The sequence below is a fragment of the Saccostrea echinata genome, unplaced genomic scaffold (assembly GCF_033153115.1).
Source record: "Saccostrea echinata isolate AGI-Se365-2 ecotype Australia unplaced genomic scaffold, CSIRO_AGI_Sech_v1 ptg000022l, whole genome shotgun sequence".
NCBI classification, from domain to species: domain Eukaryota; kingdom Metazoa; phylum Mollusca; class Bivalvia; order Ostreida; family Ostreidae; genus Saccostrea; species Saccostrea echinata.
Genome location: NW_026889771.1, coordinates 1,833,277 through 1,859,345, shown reverse-complemented (window position 1 = coordinate 1,859,345; position 26,069 = coordinate 1,833,277). Strand labels below are relative to the sequence as shown.

The window sequence follows — 26,069 nt, the reverse complement described above, 5'->3', positions numbered from 1 at the left end:
TAAGTGGTATTATTTACTAATGTAAACATATACAATAGTTTATTAATTACAATTCATTTAACAAAAAGAAGTATTTTTGAAATATAACAATATTTTTTTCTCATAATTTTTTTTATCTGTAATTACAAATCAGAATATTAACACTATTCATTCATAATAGTCTAAGTTGTATTAGATCAATAATTGATTTGCCACAAAAGAATTCATAAAATTCTTCGAGACTTTTAATTTCTGCAACTTGAGATCCTTAATTTCCTCTCGTATTGATTACAGATGTATAAATAACAATCTTTATTAGGCAGTGTTGCATCTTTTTTTTCAATTTAGAAATTCGAATAGCAAAAAAAACTGCTAAAATATGACTATGATTCATCTGTGAGAAAACCATCATTCACAAATGTATATTAAATATTTTAATCTCCGTTACTCTGAATACACATTGTACAAAACCATATATATCATAAAAATGGAAAACGATGCATATTTATATTAAAACTATAGTCTGTACTAACATATTACTTTTTAAAATTGAAATCTGAATATTTGAGTTTCTTTGGTAAAATATATGTACAGCAGTTATTAAGAATGTGACAATTAAACATCCAAGATACAACAAATAACAAAATGAATAATACATGTATTATTGCAATCAATCACAAATGAAAAATGAAAAATCTAAAATACTATTATATGAAAATCATATACAAAGTTATGAAGATGAACGCTGAATATTTACGATAGATGTCTTTAAATAAAACATGAATATCCTGGTATCGCTGAATTTTGACTTCAAAAAGTGTTTTCTGTGGAAAAGATGAGCGTGCTTGGAAGCTGAGAGACAATAAAAACAAATCTACAAAAAGAAACCGTAGTTTGTTAGATTTTGGAGTTTATTTTTCCTTCTACACAGTATCTTTTTCAGTTCCATTCATAATGAATTTCATTTCTAGAATTTTGACCCCAGTTCTTATTCTTGGCCGATGAAAAGAATGTGTCTTGTGTCAAAACAACTCAAAAAGAGTTTGTTTATGGCCATTTTTCAAATCAGCTTTACAAAAAAAAATCTACCTTTGGTTACCTATCCCCTGTTATTCCCAGTGTTTCCGCAGCGAGCTATGCCATCTGGACCCACGGGACAGGAATATCCAGGTGTTCCCTATAGTGGAAATATATATTCTTTACAGGCAATAATATCAATAAATACCCATAACCAAATAAACTCAGAATCTTATGCAATTGAAAATGTGATTCCAAAGCAGGGAAAATTACGTATGCCCAAGACAAGTAAACATGCGACTGTTTAGGATGCCGCACACAAGCACCTGCTTACTTTTCATGATGTAGTAAAGCTTTATTCATACAAGATGGAGGCATGTCTTTGCGACGTTTTTCCATTTAAATTTGACAGACTTGCACTTCTTTCACTTAATTTTGAGGAATAGGAGTGACCTATGATAAACCAAACACGTCTGGTATAACAAACCAACCCCTAGTACTTTGAGAGTAAGCAGACGAGCGCTTGTGCATTGTTTAAGGATTGCCATCACTAAATATTTTTCAGTGCATGCTCATTCGACACATCTCCGGTATGTCTTGTCCAAAGAGTTACTTAAAACATGTCCGTCTAACATTATTAGCAAAAAATCGTAAAATAAATACCTGTCATGCAATTAAAAGAACTATTAAAATAAGATTCCAAAACAAGAAAATAAAGGTTGGGTAACATCATGCACGGATGTGTAAGATGGAGCATGCTTGTTACCTCTGTGTAATACTGAATACCACAACCGGGTAATGGAAGACCATTTTCACCAACAGGACAAGGGGCGTCTAGACCGGGCATTCCCTGACCACGCAAAACCATGAACAATTAGCAAGAGCATTTCAAGAGTCAAAAATACAACTATTGGGACACACACAATGACAACAACAACAATAAATCAACAGATATTATGACAACAAACATAAAACCACATTACAACCTTGTTTTATACCTTGCAATTAAGATATTTATAATCAATTGGCTAAATTCTCAAAATGTGCTCTGATTATCTCCTGCAGCTAGGTTTAAACTTTATCATTTATTTAAAAACAGGATTTCTAATTATCAAATGTGTAGAGTAATATACCCTCTGAATTATTAACATACATTATCATTATATATTTTTTTTTTAATTTGACCATAGCAAAAAAATCAGTATTTTTTTTCCTACACATGCTACGTATTTTTTTTTTTTTTTTTTTTTTTTTTTTGCCAATAGTGAAAAGGAAACGAAAATGGCAGAAACAATACCTGCATTCCTTTAGGTCCTCGCTTGCCCCTTCTTCCCCTATCCCCCTAAATGATAAAATGCACACTGGGATTTTTTTCGTACAATGCAACAAATACGGGATTCAAAAACATTAATAGAAAATTCATCGAGCACATCCACATGGTTATCTTTCTTACCTTTTCGCCTTTCTGACATGTGCATGCACCTTCATTCACTGTGTTCAATGGCCCAGGAGGACCCGGTGGTCCCTGAAAAATCGGCGAGTTTTTTTCACAAAGATCCGTCAATTATGTGGATAAGATAAATACATGTATATCTCTTTTCCTTTTATTTTTACAGATCAAAATGATAATCATAATTACCAAAGGCATGAATTTAATTAGAAAATCAACAACAAAAAAACAGAATCGTGAAGTTTTCCTTTCAAGTACATTTCAATTATATATAACTTTTTATGAACTCATAATGATTTATTATTATAATAAGATTAATAAAGCATATACACGTCAGTTATAATAAAAAAAAAGTATAAATGGATATAATTGTGTTGAAAGTTGCAAACGATAATAAGCTTAGAGCAGACATTTCATAATTCTTAAGCCAATTAATCAGTGATCCCTGCTTTTAAAGAATACCAAAGAAAAACCTGGAAGAACAAAAAAGATCATGCAGGTTAGCATGCATATCAAACATTCACTGCATCAAATAGTACAGTTTACTCAATGCACTTCCAATTTTCCTATCCAATATTTTCCTTGAAAAATATTTAAATGTGTCCAAAAAGTCATTTTGGTGAAATTTATTAAATTTTTCAGGCTCTTTTAAAATAATGAAAACCAAAAATAAAATTATATGTGTTATGTGATCATAATGGTGACACTCAAATCCTTATATCAATACTGAGATCCCTTGACAAAATAAAATCATACAAGCAGAAAAGAAATCATGTGTAATTTGTATTCTCCGCTTTAATTAAGATACATCAATATGCATTTATTCCGTCTTTAAATCAGATAATCCAATAAACATGTATTCTGTCCGTAAATCAGAAATAAAATGGTATCCATGTAAAATAGAATTAATTTTACAACGGGTTTTAAAATACACTCAACTTAGTTTATGGTGCTTAAAACCTGTTCACTATCTCATGCAAGGTTGCATCAAGGCGTTTACAAAACAGTCCGCCCTTGAAACATCGCATTTTTTTTCTTTCCCATTAAACAGAGGTATTCTGAATGCCGATGTAACGAGGGCGCACCGAATCATCAAACCTTCTTAACTCACCATTGGGCCCTGTAGACCTCTATCCCCAATCTCTCCTTTTTCACCTTGTGGCCCAAAGCGCCCCTACGTTAATCAATTACACTTAAAATCTAGCAATTACACACCAAAAATATTAGCTACATGTACCTGTTTGGAACAGTGCCTTAAGCAATCCTTAAGCAATCCTTTCATTCTTATTAGGCCTAATAAAGAATAGACTACGTTTCTAACACAATTACTTGCTTGGTAGAGTTGCAACTACAAGGATTTCTTAAGCTATGAAGGTTTTAAAGTATTGAATAACATTCATATAAAGTCCATGTATTGCAGAGTCGTAATTTTTTCCTGAGCATATATATATCATTTGACAACCACATACATGTATCTGTAGCAAAGGGACTACAACATCAATTTTTCTAGCCATTCAAAACATTGAAACCATAAAGCAACAATGAAGCTAGAACCCTTCTTAGTAATAAATTTTTTACATACGTTTATCAATGCATGAATCTACAATTCACTTTAAAATAGACATCTTCAAACAAAGAGAACTTACAGGTAAACCCATTGGTCCCATCTGTCCTTCCTCCCCCTTTTCACCCTATGATGAAGCGAAGATTAATAATGTCAGACAAGCATTGAAAGTTAAAATATTATAGATGGAAAGACAAATTCATGTTTTCATTTGGTACTGCCATTATTGTTCTTTCAGACAAAAGAGAGAATTTCAAGAAAGTGTATACATGTACTTATACCAATCGAAGACATAAACAGGTTAATTTAATTAATGAATAAGACATTATAAATTACTACCAACCATTTCTCCTTTAGGACCAACGGGACCTTTTTCGCCCTAAAATGAAGACAAAGAAATTTCTTCAAACACGTTGAATTCCATTGAATCTGCTTGGATTTACACTTCTATTGAAATGTTTGGTTTGGATTATTGTTACACCTGTAATGATTATTGTTACACCTGTAATGATCGTGATGCTCACCTTAATTCCTGGTCTTCCTTGTAGACCTGCTGGACCCTGTATGAAATGGACGATATTCAAGATATCTATATATTTAAAACAATATTTTGTATTTATTTTAATGGAAACAAGTTTTAAATAAAGTTTCTGTGTTGTTACGAATAAGATATATCAGTTAAATAATGAATTTTGCCTGTGGACCAGGGGGGCCTGGGGGTCCTGGAATCTGAAAAAAAGAAGAAAAATTATTTGTATTGATCTAGAATTTAAAAATAAACTAACGTGGTTTAGAATTGATGTAACACAAATGCAACAGATGTAAAAACTTACAACTCGACTAACTCCTTTTAAGTCTGCGCTGTTTATTATACTTGTATCACCCTATAATACAAAATGTAAACAACTGTATCTTCAGAAATACCGTGACACATTTACACGCTGTCTGTTTTGTCATTCTTTTACAAATAATCATGTATTTTAACCAAAAACAGATAATAGAAGGCGAAGGAAATTCAGGTAGTGGTATTTGTTTTATGTTTGCATGAAATGGTCTATTTCATAAACTTAATCAAAGTTTGATAAGGTTATAAGTTATAACACATTTCCTCGCAGTGCTTACTGGGGGGCCCGGAAGGCCAGGAGGACCTATCTGTCCTTCACGTCCTGGGGGTCCCTCAGGGCCCTCATCTCCCATGTCGCCTTTCTCTCCCTAAAAAACGGAGAGTATCTTTTATATCTTTGCTCATTCTCTATAGAGAAAAAGTATCTCAGAAAATAGATATTACTAGTATCATAAATGTAGTAACATCAAATACACAGTCATGAAATGTGAAGATAACGAACAGTGCTAAGAAGTTAATTTAAACAATACAAATTGTGAGCAGAGCCAACAAACAAATTGAATACAAATTGTGAGCGGACCTCTGAAAACAGAGGTGGGATCAGGTGCCATGGAAGAGTAAGCATCCCCGGTCACACTCGCCGTTTGCCCCTTGTCATGATCGGGTTAACGGACAAATCTGTAGACAATTCAGTGTGAAATTAATGGCAAACAATTTGTATAAATTAAAGTCAACACATAACGTTAGATTCTATTTGCGAACAAGGTCATTGTATAGACCATAGAATTTGCAAAATGTTGACTTTAAACGAGACTGTTGATATCCTTGTATCATCAATGAAATGGATAAAGAGTGATCGATCTCTAAAAACCTACGAGCAGTAAAATCTGAACAGAGCATTAAAAAGAAATTCCAGAGATGGGATCAAGTATACAAAAGTAAATTAGTACAAAACATAGTTTTAACAAGTAACAGCTTTTCAAAAAGCTTGCCTGACTGACTAAAGCAATCATTATCTATAGTACTTATAAAGTGAAGAACGTTTCGCTCCAATGCCTGTTTCATATCATATCATTGAACAGAAAAGGAAAAATAAAACCGTTTTAATTTAAAAACTGTTTAATGAAGTTGAAAGAAATAATTTTTTACGGATGCAAATTGTTAACCGTCATAGTGCGAAACGTCGTTCCACGGCAGGGAGAACAGTATTTGGATGAGAAATGTTTCGTTACCGTACATTTTGAAAACTTCCCATGAGAGGATTTCGACAAAAAAAGTTTCTTTTGAAATATATAACTACTGTCCGACTCTTTTAAACAATGGAAAGTGAATAAATTCAGGTGAATATAATATATGTTTTGCCTGTATTTTAAAGTACATATCAATGCATACGAAAACAACGGGACCACAAGTGGAATACTAAAGTATGTACTTCCATGTACATAACACTTGAAAGAAGTTAATGATGACATTATATTGAAGATTGTTTAATTGCTTTAAATTAAAACTAGGGTAAGAAAATTAAAAAAAAAAAAAAACGAATGAAATATATAATACTGTCCAAAATGCGTATTCAATCGGACTCATCCATTTTGGAGATAAATAGGAAAACAAAATAACTAGGAAAAATTAACAAATTCCTTGCTTTTGTGTTACCTGCCCATATACGATATGTTCTATAAACTCTGTGATGAATTAAGTTGTTAAAGCTCGAGAATCCGCTTATACGAACAAATATTTTATTTCATAGAAGTCATCACACCCATACAAAAGAACAGGCATTCAAAGGAAAAGGCGGGAACATTTGGCGCGAAATGATTGTGTCACCCCTTTCGTAGAAGACAAGTGGACTGAAACGCAGAAGAAAGGTTACACTGATATCCGTATAGGGAATTGTATGAAATAAACAGTTGCATGCAAAAATTTCTAAAGGAGGTCAACTCGTCAACATTTTGCCTCAGTAATATTATTGTTCCTTCTGCTTTGTTATTAAAATGCAAATAACAATTTTCTGATGTAAATTTGCTTGTACAAAGTTAAGCTGACTACTTTCAACTCTTAGTTTCAAACCATGGAAAAATTATCCTTAACCTGACTGACGCTCGTGGCGCCAGGCAATAACGGAGGACCAAATAGACATCGTCAAGCATATTTTATTTTAAGGTTATCAGCATCAATCATCGACATTATCTTACAAATTTGGATAAAATGTAAATTTGAACAACGTCTACAGTAAGACAAAAGCTGTAAGTAAAAAATAGTATATTTTGAAAACCAAATTTTGCACTTATGATTGGACCAACAGATGAAGCCAAATAATATCGTCTAATCTTTGACTAAAATAACTAAAAGAAGTATATATTTTTTTAAAACGTTTTGTCGTCTTAGCAAAACAACCTCAAACAGTATACTGATATACTTCTATCAAGCTGTATTACATGTATAGACATTAGCCCTATCATACGAAAGACAGTGCAAAAGAAAGAAAAAGAATAAATACAAATTTTAATGTTTGCCTGCAAAAAGAACATTTCTGATTATGTATGTGACTAATACAGAAAAACTTTTTAATAGTTGCTATAAAAAAAATAAAGCATCATTTTTATTTATTGCAATTTTTTCTTTTGTTCATTTTGACGATTTTTTAAAGATTAAACATTTTGAAAAATTGTTAAGTCGTACGAAAATTAGATCACCTGAAAATTATCTCCCTTGCCTTGAACAGCATTTCAACCAATAAATAATAATTGAAAATTTTCACATCATGCATTTTCTACCAATCACAAAAGAGAGGAAGTGCATAGTCCGAAGACTGTAAAATACAGGAAATAAGACATAGGTTTGGACTTCAATTACAGTTCTATGATATAATATTATATAACGCACAAGAGAAATAAATCATCAAAACAGCTGGTAAAATTAAAAAGTTGAAGTAAGTCTTCCCCACAGTCATCAAGAACTTAGATGAGACACCCTAATGTTTTAAAAATCTCTCCTCGCCAGAAAATGTTTGGGTAGAGGCAAACCATTCGGAATCTTGGTGCTTTTAAACTCTGACTATAATAAAAATAAGTGTAACTGTGTTTAACAAACTATGAGAAATAAAAAGTTCATTTGCCAAACTTACAGGAACGCCTCTGATGCCGGGTCTTCCATCTTTTCCAGGAATGCCCAATCCTCGCTCGCCCTGACGTAATAAAGGAAACGCATGTCAAATGCCCAGGTAGAATAAAGGTGAAAGTTAATCTACCATTATGTGTCAACAGCCAACATCATCAAAGCACTGTCAATTTTCTTATATATGGGTACAGAATACATTTACTAAGCAAATATACCAGATTTTTTTAATCTCTAAATTATCAAATATTCATATCGATGTGATATAACCATTTTCTCAAAAACGTTAAATATTTCTTTAAAATGGAATTCAAATACTTTTTTCAGAATTCAATTTCGCTCTCAAATCTTTTCTTTGTAATACATAAAAAAATCATCCTACCTGTTCCCCTGGTGCCCCTTTATCTCCCTTGGCACCTTTCTCACCCGGAAGTCCTCTTTTACCCAGAAGACCCCGTGGTCCTGGTCTCCCTATGCCTCGTTTTCCTCGCTTACCCTTATCGTGGGAAAAAAAATATTTTATTATATAAATTAAACGATAAGTAAAAGAAAAAAATATTAACTCATTCAACTGAATGGTTATATGCAGAGATATTTTCAAATCTTGCAGTATTAACCACTTTAGTGTGAAGCCCCTCTTAATATATCCACATCCACCGATAACAATACTATGTGTACTATGTAAAGATTTACAAGCAAATAAATTGAAGAACATTTAAATTCCTTATATTCTCATTAAAAGTCAATATATACCAAATGTAAAACCATAAGAAAAACAACGAATATATTTTTGTCAGAGAAAATTTTTAAAAACTTTTTTTATATTGTTTCAGTTGCTATTTGAACTAAAAATCCTATTTTTAAAAAACTGTTCATATTCAATTTATTTTTGTACATGCGCAACGTGTTCATGCAAAAAAAAACTTGTAAATATTTATAATTTCGAGTTCTTTAATTGTGTACCAAAAAATTATAACAAAATATATTGATAAGACAGGACTACACGTAATTGAAACAAATTTCTCAAAAAACACAAACCTTAAAGCTGACAAAATGGTGTGTTATAAAGAGGAAGCACTAGTATTAAATCTCAGGCTTTATGTTATTTTATTTTCATGCTGTTTGCGATTGTCCTTGACAAAATATTTGCACCCAGGAATGAAGGGAGCAAAGATTTCTTTAGAAAACAATAAACTTAGAAAAAAGAATTTCTTTCACTCATATAGTTAGAAAGTTTTTAAAATGATGTTCTATGTACGGTGATAGAGTTCAAGTAAAGCAAGTATGTTCTTCAGTTGATTGAAATACTCACTAAATCTGAAATTGAACTTGTGCGACATCTTCTGTGATAGCTACAGAAAAACAAAACTATCCATAAATATAACACATGCTCAACATAACAAAAACAACATGCTGACCACTGTACATCTAGGCTGTGATCTTTTGTTTAACTATTCATTCGTGTTTCTATTAGCAGGGCGTACATCTGCACCAATCTGAGACTGTTTTACCTTTTTGCCACGTCTTCCTCTGTCGCCCTTTTGACCTCTGACGCCTGGTAATCCCGGAAGTCCTATTTCACCCTTCATGATGAACAAATTCTTTATGTTACATAGAGCTTTATGTTTTTTATTGAATGACATGAACAAAATTTACATAATTTTGCAACTTTCAACGGCGTATTGCCATAATGGTGTATGTTAGAGGATTATATAACAGTTACCTAGATATAATCAGAAGTATGTGAGATATATGAACAAAATGTAAAATTTCAAGTGTTAAAATTGCAAACACATTACTGCAAATACAAACCTTCTGCAAGCTGAAAAGATGTTAGTTGATATAATAAGTTATTGGACTGCAGCAAATACATGAACATGCAGAAAAAGCAACTTTCAATTTTCCCGCCACCAAGGATAGCCACCGAATACCTCCTCTAATTGCCTCCTTCTTGAGCGCCGTCTGTTGGAACAGCCTCGATTTCGTGATCGTCTCTGACGCAATTGATCTTCTCCGTCATTTGAGTCAGGAGTGGATGGATCTCCCGATTTTACAGCGCTGGACAACACCTCCATGCGACATGTTCTCGAGTGGCGCTTAAGGCAGACAATTTTGAGAGTTAAGCAGCGTTATTTATTGATTATTTTGTATTTGCTGCAGTCATCTTGATTTTTCAAATATTGCTGCATAAACAAGGTACAGTTACTGCAGCGCAAAATTTCCAGTAAAAGCTGATTAGTAACCTAGTGAGACCATCACAGGATGAATAAGCTCACCCGTGGTCCTATATCCCCTTTCTCTCCCTTTATATACCCTGCGGGATAACCCCTTGAATTGGGTACAGATAACATGAGACCAGCTACCTGAAATAAATTTCATTTGAACTGTACCTCAACTCTAAAATTTAGGAATCATGATTTGGCCCACAGTGTATCAGACATGCATATAAGGTGTCCCATCTCCATGCTCATGACCGAATCTAAATGTAGTTTACGTTTTAGTACATCAATGCACACTTTGTATTCAAAACTACCGGATCACACTTCTTGACGCCAAGCAACTCAACATGAATGACGTCATGCAATTGCGCATGCTCCGAGACTTACTTGCTGACCTTGAGGACCTGGAGGTCCTGGGTCGCCTCTACCAGGGAGACCTTGAACCCCCTTCGATCCCATCATGCCCTAACATAAGGATATGTTCGGTTTGAAAGAGAATAACAATTGAACCTGCCACCTTCACACTTCAATTATTTACCATAAAGTTATTGATAATCATTAATTGTAAGCTATTGACCTTTTTAATCCTACTCCATTTTGAAAGCCAATCAGCTTTAATAAAATATAGATGTATTTTTTATATTTAATTTTAATTTAAAGCTTTAGGACTTTTTAATTTCTTAACAAATCTTAAAACGGCGAGACATAGCAACTTAGAAGATTTTCCTCCTTTTAATCCAATGGAAAATGTGATTAAATTCTTACCGGTACTCCCGGATTGCCCGGAACACCCTACAAATGAAGAAATAAATAACTCTACCTCAGCCTCAGTGATTCTATCACACAATCCAGATACCATGTCATACACTCAAGAATCTACTTACTCGATCGCCCTTCGGCCCAGGAGGTCCCTGTAACAAAGATACCCCAATACAGATTAACAGGGGAAATGGGTAAAAGTTATTCTGACCTGCTTTAGGAGAATGGAAATAAGTGGCACAATATTTGTCCATTACGTAATAAACATGCAAAAAATCAAAGACATCAACAAATTTCTATCTATGCATACTTCGTCTTAATATTTTACTCATAAAGTGAGTAAATTTTAGCACAAGTTTAATAAATATTGACTGAACTATTGAGAGGGAGAACAAATTAAAAAATAAAATGCCTGTGCAGAGATGAGACCATGCAAAAATGGGGCAAAGAGTTTTTACACAGAAATGAAAAAAAAATCTTTAAGCTTTTCTAGCAGCACTGCAAGCTAGAACTTGACAATGTTAGTGATGCACAGCATGACCTGGGACAAAAAATTAAGATTTTCTGCAAAAGAATATATCCACCTGTGGTCCGGCTGGTCCAGGTAACCCATCAAATCCGGGTAACCCTGTATCCCCCTTCGGTCCTGGTGCACCTGGATCGCCCTGAAGCCCCTTGGCGCCTTTCTCTCCTGGTTCTCCCTGAATACAGTTCACAAAATATTCATAAGCCTAAACTCTTCACAGATATGTTGTTCCGTGGTCTTTTTTGAAACATGAATTACAATATACTGTTGTAATCTGTCTATAAAGATTAAGGGAGATTAAGGGCTTGTTTTTAACCTTCGTCTTTTTTTCAGATGACTCAATATATTACATCAAAAATCAAATAGTTCTGATGGAGATTGTTTCAAAATGAGCATTGATTCTTAATACATGTATCATAAACAAAGATCAAAGATATACAAATACAAGTACAAATACAATAATTTATATTTATTCAGTTTTCATTCATCTTAAATCACACATGCACATGCATCGGGAACACAGAACACAAGGTATCCATCTACCAACATGTAGTTTACATACTGAGTACTGTGTGAACTATAACAAACAGGCAATAACGTGCTCTCTGAATCGAGATGCATGAGCTCCTTCTTTTTACTTCTGTATACAGCACTTAATTGAAATCGAACTTAATACACAGGTAAGATCTTGGGTAACTAACGAGCTTCCGTTCAGGATTGAAATTAAAAGATTAAGAAAAATTGGTTGCAGTATTTATTTCAGGAATAAAAGCAAATTACACTTTGGATTTTTTTTAATTTTCTCCTCAGCCATATTTCTCCAAGCAGATAACGAGAGGAAATGCTGAATTTGAAAAAAAAAATACTTCTGACACATTTTCTACAAGTGAAGGAAGAGATGCCTGGATTCATTACACTACAGAAAATATAGTTTTAAGATAGTTCGATCCAATAAACAATAATTTTCAGTTAGAGTTTTTGTTCCTGGTTTAGGAGACTACTTCCTAAAATACAGTGTCACCATGTGCATGTTTTGGGAATTAGCAAGCCAAATCAATACATAATTAAATAATTCCGGATATAAAACAGTACACATGGGCATTACATTTCATCGTATTAAGAACTGCCATCGAAAGTAAAAAAAAAAATCCTCCAACACTACCTTGAGAATCTCGAGCTGACGTTCTGCCTCTTCTGGAACGAAACTGGGTACACCCTTCGGTCCGCGGTCACCCTTCAAGGAGGAACATGCTTCATTCATGCATTCATACAACACCATTATTAAATACTAGTACCTAATAATTCCATTAAAAAAAAAATTTCATAATGCGCTGTTTTACTATATTAATGCATGCAATACTGATGCATGCATTTGTTTTCCTTCTTGTTTGTTTTTCCAATTCTGTTTTGCTCTCTGTTTGCTTGGTTTGTTGTTTTTCATTGGAGGGAATTCATTTTTTCACCTTTGTTTGAGTGTTTACGTTTATACATACATACATTTATATATATATATATATATATATATATATATATATATATATATATATATATATATATATATATATATATATATATATATATATATATATCCCCTTGTTTTTTTTTTATTTGGTTGTCTGTTCATTTTGTGTTAAAGAATACAAAGTCAGACTCTGGTGTATAAGTATATAACAACAATGAAACTGTCTGTATACTGAGACAAAAGTGTGTGTGCGTAGAGATCTCGTATTTTGAGTTTGCGTAACTTTGCGGTTTAAGATACTCATCACACATCATCAGAACTTGATTATTTTACAGTTGTTTCCCAAAACAACAGTTGTTTACTGACTAAACAAACTTTGTTATTTTGATTATGTTTTGTTTTTCCTTGATGTTAAAGTTTCTCTCCAAATAATATCAAGTTTTCACAAAGACCAAATACTTTCATGACTTTGTGTTTATCATAATTCTTCAAACATATGTTCCTAAAGATTGACTGTACAATACATGCAGATTTTTTTTCTCCTAACAATTCATTTTTTAGTTTTTTATTATTATTATTCAATTGCATGCCAATAAGCAGTTTTAAAACACTTTGGCTGAAGTCTTCATTTCTAAAACTATTAATTTGGTCTACAGTGTAATGCATTAAGGAAAAAAACCACTTGAACTAACTGAAATTGACAATGCTTATTGAAATGTGACAAAACAATGCAATGCAAATACATTTGTGGCATGCGCTTCCTCCTGCAAGAAGAACTAATTTTACATTAAGCAGTTCTCAGGGCATGCGCAAAATACTGAGTAGAATTAACATGCAGGGTACCGACCTTGATAGTAATAACTTCGTAAGACGCCCCCTAATAAAACCGGAAACGTATTACGTCAAATTTTGTTGACGTGAGACTTCAATTATAATTTTCAAGAATTTCAGAGTGCTTTATATTTACTGCGATTTTTTTTTTTTTTTTTGTCTCATGATTTTGATACCTTAAGGTCTACTATATTTCGGAACGTTTCGTCTTGGAATCGAATTGACCTTTTAACCCCCTGTAGAATAAAATCACATTGTCACAATAAACTTGATGTAAAGTAGAATGATATGGTATAATACTTCAAATGCCTCTAAAGCATTTCATGATTGCCAGATTGCTTAGAAATCCCTGCTAAGAACAGAAGTATTATATCAATTATAATCCTTCGGGTTACAAGATAGTTCAAAGGGAGATTAAAGATTCTGCGATAATGCATCTATGTTACGAATTATCCTTAATATCAAATAAAAACACATTAACAAATAACCGAATTATCATATACATCTCATTCTGATTTGTCTAAAAGTAATTCAATTGATCTGAAACACGAAGTTCAGACAGAAATAGAGATTTGTTTTTTACCTTTGGTCCTGGCGCTCCATCATATCCAGGTAAACCCTCATTACCCTTGTCTCCTTTTTCTCCCTGAAACACAATAATCCGTACTGATGTGATTCGAGTAAAATTTATAAAATTTTTCAAAAATTTAAATAAGAAATTTTGCCTTACCTTTGGTCCCTGAGGACCCGGTTCACCAGTATTACCCTGAGGTCAAAATAAACAAGATATTAATGCTATGTAAGCATCATCAAATACTGGTAAATAATGTTTTGTGAACAAAATAAATAAATAATTAAAATACACTAAATAATGCAAAAACCCGAAACACTGCATTTGATAAAGATTAATCTGTAGAGTTATCTACCTTTGGTCCTGTTTGTCCCATGGAACCCTGCAACAAATAAGGATTCAATGACGTTTCAGAAATGGTGAATTTTATATATCGTATTAGCTGAACATGCCATTATGATTGTCTATGTTAATTTTAACCAATACACATATTTATTAGAAATTAAAATAACAGAATTGAAATTTTATAACCTTTGAAAAACTACTTATTAGAAATATTAAAGACTTTTATACTCTTGCAAGAAAACTATTGCCTAATCTTTGACAACTTTCTAAAAATACATTTTATTAATTTATTTTACATACATGTAGCATCTGTTAGGATTAATAACAAATGATATGTTACCAGTGTTATAAGGAGCTGGGTTAGAGATTATAATACACTCCCCAAAAAGGGTAAGAAAATCGTGCTTCTGTATGTTAATGAATTTGAACTTAAAAGTTAAATAATGAGAAGCGTTTTAGAAGCATTTATTATGAGATAAGTATAAGATAAGTATTAGCAGTGGTTTTTTTATGTTATTAGTGTTTCTTTATTTCTCATAGTCAACAAACACACACTGAACATTTTAATTTAAAAAAAAAAAATCGAAAATCATTTAAGAAGTAATTCAAAAAAAAAATCGAGTATTATTTGGTGATCCAAAGTTATGCAATAATTTATCATTCCGTTTTTTGTGACGTTTTTCAAGTCATGCTGGTTTTATTTGTGTCGAGTACATGTAACAGTTTAATTACTGTGCTTTAAATGATAATTTTGATGTAAAATTCAAACGGACCGGAAACCCTGGGTAGCCGATATCACCTTTAGGTCCCTGAAAAATATACCCAAAATGACTGCCTTCTAATTCAATGATGACTAATTATTAATTCAACCAAATGACTAACTACTAATCCAAAAATAATTAATTACTAAATTAAAAATGGTTTTATCTAAACGATAAATATTATTGCATAAAACGATAGGCTCAAACACACTGCAAAATTTCCATGTATTTTAATTCCCAAATATCAAAACGATGATACGTGCATTTATTAGTATATCAACATCTAGTTACTTTTCATAACTGTGTTCTTTAAATTCTTTCAGTCCTTTCATTTGAAGTTAATTAAACTGCATTTAAACCCATCTTGAAATATAACATATGACCTTTTTTTTGGATAAGCTATATCCCTGCAGATTAACGTATGTGCATGTATGTGCACTTTTCCGAAATATCCATCATTTAACAAATTGCAGCACTACTTTCAGCGATCACTTTCTTTTAAATGGTTATCTGTTTTATGTTTCGTGCATTTGAAACAGAATAAAGACATTTGTCAAACTCTAGGCACCTTCATCTATACATCATTATGCCTCATCAAACAGACACAATTGCAGCAGGCCAATCAGGAGTACATTTATTCCATGTTAACTGCGTCTGCAGCTGACTGCAATAATGCATTGAGAAACCGCAGATCCGGGAAAGTGACGTTTAAACATGCGCTACCCGAGGAATATTGGAGTACCCCCTTAGAGAGCTGGCGTGAAATGAATGTATTAATCCTTTTTTCAACATGGGAGGCATAAGCCCGAGAAAAGGAAATTGGATTACTCGAAAAAAAATATTGCCGTCTAGTTTTAAGAGAAACGCGAGTAATTTGCACTAGAGAAATTAACAAGACAACCTTGAACTAAAGTAATTATCTAGACTTGTTGGTTTTAATGAGGCTAAATACTAAATTTTAATTATGATGAATTAGTTTGAAACTACCTTTGTGATAACTGAAAGCAGGTACATCTTATAGATAAACTAAAGCATTTATTATTCCCACAATCTACCACAAACAGGGAGATAAAATTGTTATTTATCGTATTTTAATTAATACGAAATTCATTAAATATATCAATTATATATCCTTTGGAAAGAAAGTTAAAGGCAATAAAGAAGCTAATATAACCAACTCTCCAGAAAATTTTAGTGGAAATTGTTAGTTTTTATATGATCTCGTAAAATAAGATAGAAGAAAAGAAAATATCGATTTTTAACAATACCGGAAAACCACTGTCTCCCTGAAACACATCATGTTATGTACAATTGGTATAATGTAATATTCTTCCAATTTTCTTTATTCATATTCATTTTTTATTGAAGTAAAGCACAACAAAAATAATAGTTACCTTCTCGCCTTTCTGACCTGTAAAGGAATACGTATCTATAATTTTTATGCTTTTCAAAACGCTTTTCAATTTATTTAGAAATTCAGTTCTCTTAAGTGGATAAACAGATGATCATTTTAGAATATCTTTATCTAGTTATTATATAAAACTATATATATTAATGCATCGAATGAATCCTATAAACATCTTTAAAAAAAAAGAAAAGAAAAGAATGTATTAAGTGAATCATTCTTCATCATTTTTTTTTTAAATTAGACGAAAATCAGAAAAGACAGATGTGAACAAACTCATTTGTAAGAGTATTGCTCTTCAGTATTCTGCAATGACGTCATGGTCAAAGCTGACAAGTAGACACTCATATTCCCACAGACATCACATATACGTCATCTATATAGTTTCATAATCTGTTACATAATCATAGGCATAAAGTGTAAAAGAACTACTAGTATACTTTATTAGTTTAGCATTCTTCTATTTTCGATGTTAAATGTATATTTTCCGAGAAATACTTTATTACAAGTTAAATATACTGCAAAGGATGTCAAAATTCTTTGAGAGAAGTTATAGAACGTTGCCAGCATAAATTCTAAAGGTTAACGAACATTAAGCGAAATTGAATATAAAGACTATCCCGAGATTCCGCATCCGCCTCTCCGACTGAAACACAGCTCTTCCTTATTATGAAAGGGCTGGAACTCAAATGAACAAGCATTAATGGTATGCTTTCAAGCACATTCCTACATTGTTTTGACAAATTTACAACACATTGTGTATGAATTGTAAAATTTGTAGAACATAGTATATTATAAAACATTCGTTTACATCGCATAAATATCAGATGCTTTTTGCTGTTGAAATCATGTTTTTCACATCTTGTGTCTTTTCTAGAGACTTTTATTAAATCACATTTCATTTGTGTCTTTATAAATTACTTGACATTCATATTTTTTTTAAAATAAATAAGTGAAAGCAACTGCCATAGATCTGAAAACAATTGTATTTGCTGAAATATTTTTGAAATATTTATTTCAATAGAATAGGCAATCACAGAGGTCATTGATTGTTTTATCCACTTAAGATCACTGAATTTCTTTAGAAATCTTAGTGGGGTTTTTTTTACCATTAATTTTTTATTCTAGTTTGGTTTAAAACTTTTGCCCATGACTCAGAACATAGATACATGTAAATAATCATAATAATGGCATCTTTGGGAGGGACGGATTTTAAAAAGATCTTGCTGGATATTCGGGACTTTGGACCGAACACTGAATTAACAAGTAAAGCTTTCATAGTCCATGCTTCCCCTTAATTAAAAAAAAAGATTTAAAAGAAAAGAACCAAAGATTTACTGGTAGAACTTTTGCTACTGCGAGGCAGAGATGGCCCCGGCGACACAACTGGAAAGACAACCTATCTGACATTTAAGATTTAAAATTCAACGAATTTAAGATTTTTATAGGTAGTTTTAAATTCTGTTTTACTTCTTGAATTAAAGTCATAAAATTTAGGCATATGAATTTTGCATAAAGATGGTTGTTGGTAGTTTGAATTGCAGTGAATTCTAAAACTTTGATTTAAGAAATAAATTCTTCAATTCTATTGCTTCAAAAAATCCAACTGACTGAGACATACCATTAAGTTTGTGAAAGACTAGACAGAATTTCACATTTAGATGATCACAAGCTTATTTGACTTCATTCACAAAATTAAGGAACATCATTTCTTCAATGAACACATATCAAAAGCGCACGCGTCACGGTGCTTCCATTTTCGTTTTATCACGGGATGCTACGCCACGCGCACCTGTTGATGAGATTTTAAGGGGGAGTGTTTTTGCACTTGCTTCTGATGTAATCATCCATTGCTTCTGTGATCATAAATACTGAGAAGTGTATAAAAACAAAGATAGATATAGTGTACTTAAATGTCCTACCCAGTAATTATATTGTGCTTCTTTGTTAAATTATTACACCTTTGGACAAAAAATAGTTTTGTTATCTTCAACAGTTCTGGATCGTTCTGCTGTGTTTATCTCAAATGTTAGACAGACATTCTTTGGAATAGGACTAGTATTCAGTTGATATGCTGCGTTAGTTTGTCTATTTCATTTGCCAGTTTATAATATTTGATTTGCCAGTTTATAAGCGTATCTTTTACTAACACATGTAGTTCGTATTGTAAAAAAAATAAATCAAAACTGAATGATTTTAAAGATGTCACCCAATTTTCCCACACTAGACCATAAGCTTATCAAAGTTGTTTACCAAACCAAATTATTTCAAAATCCGTAAACTATACAGAAAATTGAAACATGAAGTATCAAAATATATTTCCTTTTAACAAACTGGAAGAGTTAACAATAAGAAGTATGACATTCAAGCACTTTTTTTTCAATCCCACGACCTTTAAAAAAACGGACTGAACTTGTTTTTCAAAGATTTTGATGAATATATATAAGTTCTCAGACTTTTCATGCTCTGTATATGAATCTTGTATACCTTAAGTAAAAATTCATCACAGACTATCTACCGTGCATTTAATTCCAATCCCAGATAACATGCAGTCTTTATATTTATGTAATTGGGATCTACCACAGAACAATTTAAGATTTGGAGAAGATTTCATCCAGACCCTCCATTTCCCGTATTTTAATAAGACATATGTTACCAGTAGGTAAACTTTATTTCAATTGTTTTGAGCATGAACCAATCACGCGTAATAAGGGGTATTACTTAGGTTTATCATGTTGTTAATTCTTCAGTCATGGTTTTCACTATAAGAAGGAGCTTCTGGTCCGGCGATTTGAAAAGCGTCTACATTCTCTGCCAAAGCAATCAAAAAAATGTCTATGTTGTTATTTTAAAAAGAACGTTTCTATGATATAAAAATTCTATGTTATAGAACATTGGTCTTATTTTGTCTGGCTTATAAAGCAAAGCTGGTATTCAAAACAAATTCATGAAATATGGAGATAACGAATAGTATTCAAGCTTAAAGTCCATTAAAACAGTATAAATCGGGAGCAGAGAAAACACGGACCTCCAAAAAAAGATCAAAGGTGGGATCAGGTGTCATGGAGGAGTGAGCATCCCCTGCCGACCGGTCACACGCGCCTGCGCTCCTTGTCATGATCAATAACGGAAAAATCCGCCGAAAATTCATTGTGTAAATAATTTCCTAACAATTAGTATGAAAAACGTCAGTCAGCATATGACTTAATGATAGATTATATTTTCATCTATTATGATCTATTTTTCCATACTTTTATTGTACTGCAAGGAATGAAATTTGATCAAGTGTTCAAATTAAATTCATTATAATCTTTATTAAAGCTCTTTCTTATAAATGATATTGGTTATGTAATGATGGTTTTGTTTTCAACTTATTCTTAACTGAAACCACAAACATGGTCGATACTGTAGAAAGGTAAATACATATAGATACTTGTTCAACTTTATTTACATGTATCTCAACAATAGATGAAATGTAAAAGAACTGCTACAGTTATACAAATGTATTTGTAATTTCTAATTATGCACTTAATGCTGACTACTCAACATGAAAATAAAGTAATTTTTTTTATTTGTTTGTTTCGTTGATTGTTTTTTTTTTCCTCCTATTTTTTTTTTTTTTTACATTTAAACAGTTTTGAGCGATAAAATGCCCCCAGAGGAAGATTCTTTGAAATCTATCATGACTGTTAAAGTTTCAAAAAATCACGTATAATCGATTGTATTAAAAATGTATCTTAAAAGTAACCAGATATATCTTTGATGATGCAAAGAACATTTGAGGTTTTTCATCGTAGTTAAAGGAATTTCCAAGTTTTTTTTTTTAATTCATAAATATTAAACTTAATGTCGAAGTGGTTTAGAAATAGAAACCTGAAATATGTTCGAAAACATTAACCTCTTAATTCTTTCGTCGTCCACAAAATATAGATGGGATATGTCACTCGACATTCTTTATGCTATTTAAAACGTTTGGATTTTTTTCTTCGATGAAATTTTCAAATAACATAAATTGTCGCGGTTGAAAAATCACATAGCTCACTTGTTGTGATAAGACAAAATGGAAATAGAAATATGTATATTTCCATGTTCATGTTTTAATATTTAGATTTTTTTAAAATCTATAGTTGCTATCGTTATCTTGCAAAAAATAACAAACTAGGCTCTTCAAAAGTTTCTTTTGCAGTAATGTCAATAAAAATTATTAACTATTTCCAAATCTATATCCTTCAAAAAGCTACTGACAATATTATCGAAAAACTATGAAATACATCTTATCAAACATTCTCATTTGTAAAACAAAACATTTCAACAGACCTGTCAGTTTTCGAACAAGTATGTAAAAATAAGTAGCATCTTTAGAAAATCTACTGGTATCACTAAGACAAACGTTAACTCAGACATTCTTTCACGTCTTCATCTGTCAGTATTCATTGTAATGCATGGACCTGTATTCGGTTACAAAACCAGAGCCCTCTTTATCGCGTTCTTGTCACAACATGGCGGTTTCTTGTTGATTATTGATACCAGAGGCAGTTTAGTGGTTTCTCATCAATCAAAATAGAATTCACTTCGAACACGTTGAGAGGTGGTCCGGCATAGCTACCACTGACTTAACACCTTTACATCCTGATAAAAGCAACTTTAAATGAGACATTGGCTTTCATTTTTGCTCTAGAACGACAACAGACCCTGGTAGTTTTTATCATTTATGTATTTTAGTTGTTTTTGTCAGACAGTTTTGTCCGTTTTTACTTCTGACCTTGTACGACCTTAGGGCGCGGAGAATACCAAAGGAATCCCGCATTCTAGGTTTTGATACTAAAAATGAAAGATTAGTTTTTTATTTATCAATAATGATGGTTACTTGTGAAGATTTACAAACCATGTATTGGCAAGAAATAGAAAACAAAGCAAAGATTAATATAGAAGGACCATCTGTTCTTCACACAGTGAATTCATCACATTTGTTTCTAGGTGAAAGGTTAACGGCTTTTCACATTCATATCTTAAGTTGTTTTGCCCCTTTAAACAACCATTTAATATTGTCAAATTATTTACGCCAATTACAGTTCAGATCTATAATAGTTATACGACATTTTAAACATAACAGGACTTCCTTAAGAGATGTTTTCAAAGTTGTTTTCTTCGTGAAATTAGACAATGTGCGAAATTTACAACTGAACGAAAGTATAGAAGCCGATTACTAGCTAGTATCTATACAATTTGGATACATTTAAGGTATCGCATACTTATTTATAATTAAAATTAAAATATAAAGTAAGTTTCAAGTTGGTAAATGATAAACTATAAATGTATCCATATGTACAAATGAATACATGTAAATAACAAGCCTCGTTTTCAGAAGGGATATGATACTGGAAAGAATCAATTAGACATTATCCTCGACCAGTCTAAATCAGGATATTGTCTACTTGTCTTACATAGTACACAAGGAAAACATGGTTAACTCCAAAAATTAGGTTTATATAATTCCAAAAATTATATATATTAGCCTGTCAGAATTATTAAAAGAATGATCAAAATGTTCCTTTTTTGAAAATTAACAGATACAGTTAAATTTTTTGAAAATACGACAAACAAATGACCAAATCTCTGTTTTTTTCCTTTATCTTTCCCGTTTTACGTATAGAGTGTATAGAATATCAAAAAAATCAATTGAAATACCAGACATACTAAGACATTGTCATACAGTACATATAGTTGAGAAATGTTAAGCATCAGAAGCAGATTTCTGGTAAGCGTCGCAGAAAAGCATAGGATGGGAAACATACATGTAAACATAAACGCAAAGGAAATGACAGCAAAGGAATGTTCAAAATCATTCTAAGTATCCATAACAATTTGATTACAATGCTATTGAAATTAAAGCTATTCTTTTTATTCACTTCCAGTTGGGAAGCAATCTACTTTTAATGTTTAAGCAGTACTTTGGTTACAAGTCCTGAATTACGTGGAGACATTGAACGTCGTCTTCACAATAGAACAGAACTGCAGGTGCTGTTGTGATTAGATCTCGTAAAATAAGATGAAGTAAACACAAATTACCGGGATCAAATTTGATACCTGTTTCAAACAGGTTCATGTCTTGTTTATGGGCTACTAAGAGGTTGTAATCGTTTCCTATTACACTGTAGCAAAAGTTCAGAGTATTCAGTAAAGAACTCAACAACGGGCTACCAACTCTCTCTCTCTCTCCCTCTCTCTCTCTGCTTATGTCTTGCAGACGCAAAAAATAAGCAATTTCTCAAAAAGCAAAAACAATATTTCGCACTTTTCCAAAATGCGTTTATTCAATTAGGAGAGCGGATTAAAAGTGCTTAAACCCTAAACACAGGAAGCGCATTTAATTAGTGTCTACAGACCTAATTAGACGTTCAAACTTCCCCATTTTTTAAACAGAATAATCCACAACACAAGTTTTCTTTGACATGCAGAACTTAACCATGTCACGGTTCGACGACATTGAAGTTCTAGTTAGCGCGGGACACGTGAAGAGAACGAGATGTTATCGCGCGCGTGGATGCTCTGTGGGGTCGTTCATAAATATTATTAGTTAATAATAAACTGTTAGCTAAAAACTATCTTCTTCAATGTAATCGAATTGAAGAGGATCTGGATTTAAGTCGCAGTCAATATATTAGATTCGCAGTTCTTATCTCATAATCGCAGTAGAGGCTAATTACTTAACGTAAACAAGACCCTTGTTGAAACAACCCAGAGCATAGTGAACATTAGAATCTCTTTCACTTGAATTTATATACACTCTTATGTCTACTTTTATCCTAATGTTGTTGACATTTTTCTTTCTTCATCTTTACGTCAAAATTACGCCACGTACGAAAAGAAGACATTACCTACAACCTTGTCCTTGAAAATGGGAGTGCAAAATGTTAATACGTCAGGTTTCCTCAAAGCTAGGACTTTGAAAGCTTACCTGCCTTGTTATACCTGTATACATGTATCTGGCAGTTTGAGACAGAGAGGGGGGTGTTTACAGTTGGACCCCCAATTCTATCAGCAATGTCAAGATTGTGCACAGATATACATATTTTTGTACCATATTTTGTCTCTGTCCAAAACCGAAAATTTTTAAGTGTGTGGAAATTTATTCTACAAATGAGATACCCTTATTCAATTCATGAGACAAACTCTCTCAGTGTATCAATGGTGTTTTTATGGTTGCAACCTTGACCTCTAACGTGCGTGGGTGGTTAATTAGTACTCACCTCGACAGGTGCATGACTGTCTTTTATAACGGGGTTGGGAATGCGTGTAGAAACTTGGTAGCTGCGCCGTTACTAGTTGCAATTTCTAGAAAAATAAAATCAAAATATTTTGTCTTTGTGTAATGTCAAGACACCTGATATATCTGTTTTAATGTACACCAAACATGTATATAGGTACAATACTAGTATAAAATTTCTTAATCCTCGGACCGTGTTGTCAAACCCATGGAAAATGAAACAAAATCAGCAAAAAAAAAAAAACAAAACAAAACAAAACACACACACACAATAATGCTTTTATGTATATTTCATACTTAAAAATTTAATTTACATTATTTATTTTTAATTTGGATGATGCAGAATTGATATGTCGCAGATTTTTAGATTTTTTGATTCTAGGCATTGGTCACTGTCTTAAGATGTATACTATAGTATATACTATATACTATATATATATATATATATATATATATATATATATATATATATATATATATATATATATACTATATATATATATATATATATATATATATATATATATATATATATACTATATATATATACTATAGTAGCTATTTGATATCGGGCTCCAACAGGCGAACACACAAGTATCCCGTATCGGAATAACTCAAGTACTGGTAATTAACATGATGTATATATCCATCAGTTATTGGGGATATCTAAGCTTATATGTCTGCTGAATAGATTCTTATCAGATTTACTCCACATCGCTTCAAACAAATTCTATACCGTTCCTTCGCGGTTCTTGAACGAAATTTATTTCTCTGAAATTGCCTCAATGGAAATCGTGAAAATCACAGCAAAAATACGTACCTTAGAAACTTCTTCTTCAACTTTCGTAGCAATTATATCCTCTCTGTTCGATCTGAATAATTCTAAATCCACTTCAAGTTTGTCCACCCTTGACTGAAGGGAGATAACTGTGTTCTGATAGGACACTAACGTCCATATTGTAAATCCCAATAAAACCACCATCAGGGATATGGCAATCCCTGAAAACATCCACAGAGAGCATCGCAGACATTTGTCCGTCTCTAGTCTTCTCATTGTCCTCTCCGACCTACCTTTCTCCATGTTTATTCTTCTATATTTGAAATCGAGTCCTTCAGAATCTTTTTTTTTTCAAATGTCGCTAACTCATTTCAACAAAGACTGTAAAATTACTCCACCACTTTGTAAATCCATGGAAGAAAAGTGTGTGATAATCCTGAATAAAAGCCACAATCTTTGAGAAGATGATTTGATAAAAAGCCCGATTACTTGGGTCGCATGTTCCGGTCCTATACACACCGACTGAATTTTAACTCGGGATACTGGAATCGAATTTCACCGTTTTCCGACGATGTGTCGCACTTTGTAAACATCTATTATATCCAGCCATATTAACAATATCTTATTAAAATAATATAATGGGATTTCGATATAGTTCTACAAAAACTCCTAGACTGCTATCCGCATTGATAAAATAACACATGGTTTGGTCGAAAGCGGAGAGAGACGGCAATGTTCCAGCATGTGAATCTCAGAGAGCAATAGCAAGTCTGATACACAAAATATTTAACTTCCTTCTCGCTATCAGTTATCTTTTATTTTTTAAATCAAGATCTAAAAAAGCAAGCTGTGATACCTCAGATTTGACAACATTTCATTGATTTTACGTAGATGAGTAATGGCAACATAATGGGACGATTGCGGCGCAAGTTTTGAGATATTTCGTGAAATTTATTGTTCTATATCATAACCATGCACACCAAAAACGCTAGGAACATCTGTAACACGGGAGTAAATTGTCAGAGCTGCCAACTGTGCAATTCACACAAAACACATCAAGGTGCATTTACAGTATTGTCGCTTTCCAAACCTAAATGCCTCTAATCTGGCAGCAATTTGATTCAGGTACCGAGATTCTAAGAGAATTTGCCTTTGGACAGCGTAGGAGTAGGTT

General features: G+C 32.4%; 1 protein-coding gene across 1 annotated transcript; it reads right to left on the bottom strand.

Annotated features, from left to right (window-relative positions):
- LOC133190206 (collagen alpha-1(XXIII) chain-like) lies at positions 1-26,002 on the bottom strand. The gene is made up of 27 exons (XM_061325703.1): positions 24,938-26,002; positions 24,101-24,185; positions 16,840-16,856; positions 14,695-14,721; positions 14,499-14,534; positions 14,352-14,414; positions 13,945-14,004; positions 12,638-12,709; positions 11,534-11,650; positions 11,075-11,101; positions 10,956-10,982; positions 10,578-10,655; positions 9,483-9,554; positions 8,354-8,467; positions 7,982-8,041; positions 5,133-5,222; positions 4,844-4,894; positions 4,707-4,739; positions 4,535-4,570; positions 4,354-4,389; positions 4,093-4,137; positions 3,558-3,620; positions 2,450-2,521; positions 2,294-2,338; positions 1,763-1,846; positions 1,069-1,156; positions 1-853 (listed from the first exon to the last, which is right to left on the bottom strand). Exons 1-26 carry the CDS (start codon positions 25,196-25,198, stop codon positions 1,079-1,081), a joined length of 1,749 nt encoding a protein of 582 aa, XP_061181687.1. The 5' UTR covers positions 25,199-26,002; the 3' UTR covers positions 1-853; positions 1,069-1,078.
- Between the last annotated feature and the right edge of the window lie 67 nt (positions 26,003-26,069).

Bases quoted from the DNA above. Each gene is read 5' to 3' on its own strand.
- LOC133190206 (XM_061325703.1), bottom strand. From the start codon at position 25,198: ATGGAGAAAGGTAGGTCGGAGAGGACAATGAGAAGACTAGAGACGGAC. The intron at 14,415-14,498 runs GTAAGGCAAAAT...ATTGTGTTTCAG, and splicing joins CGGGTCCTCAGGGACCAAAG to GGAGAAAAAGGAGACAAGGG. The intron at 2,522-3,557 runs GTGAGTTAAGAA...CCGATTTTTCAG, and splicing joins GAGGTCTACAGGGCCCAATG to GGACCACCGGGTCCTCCTGG.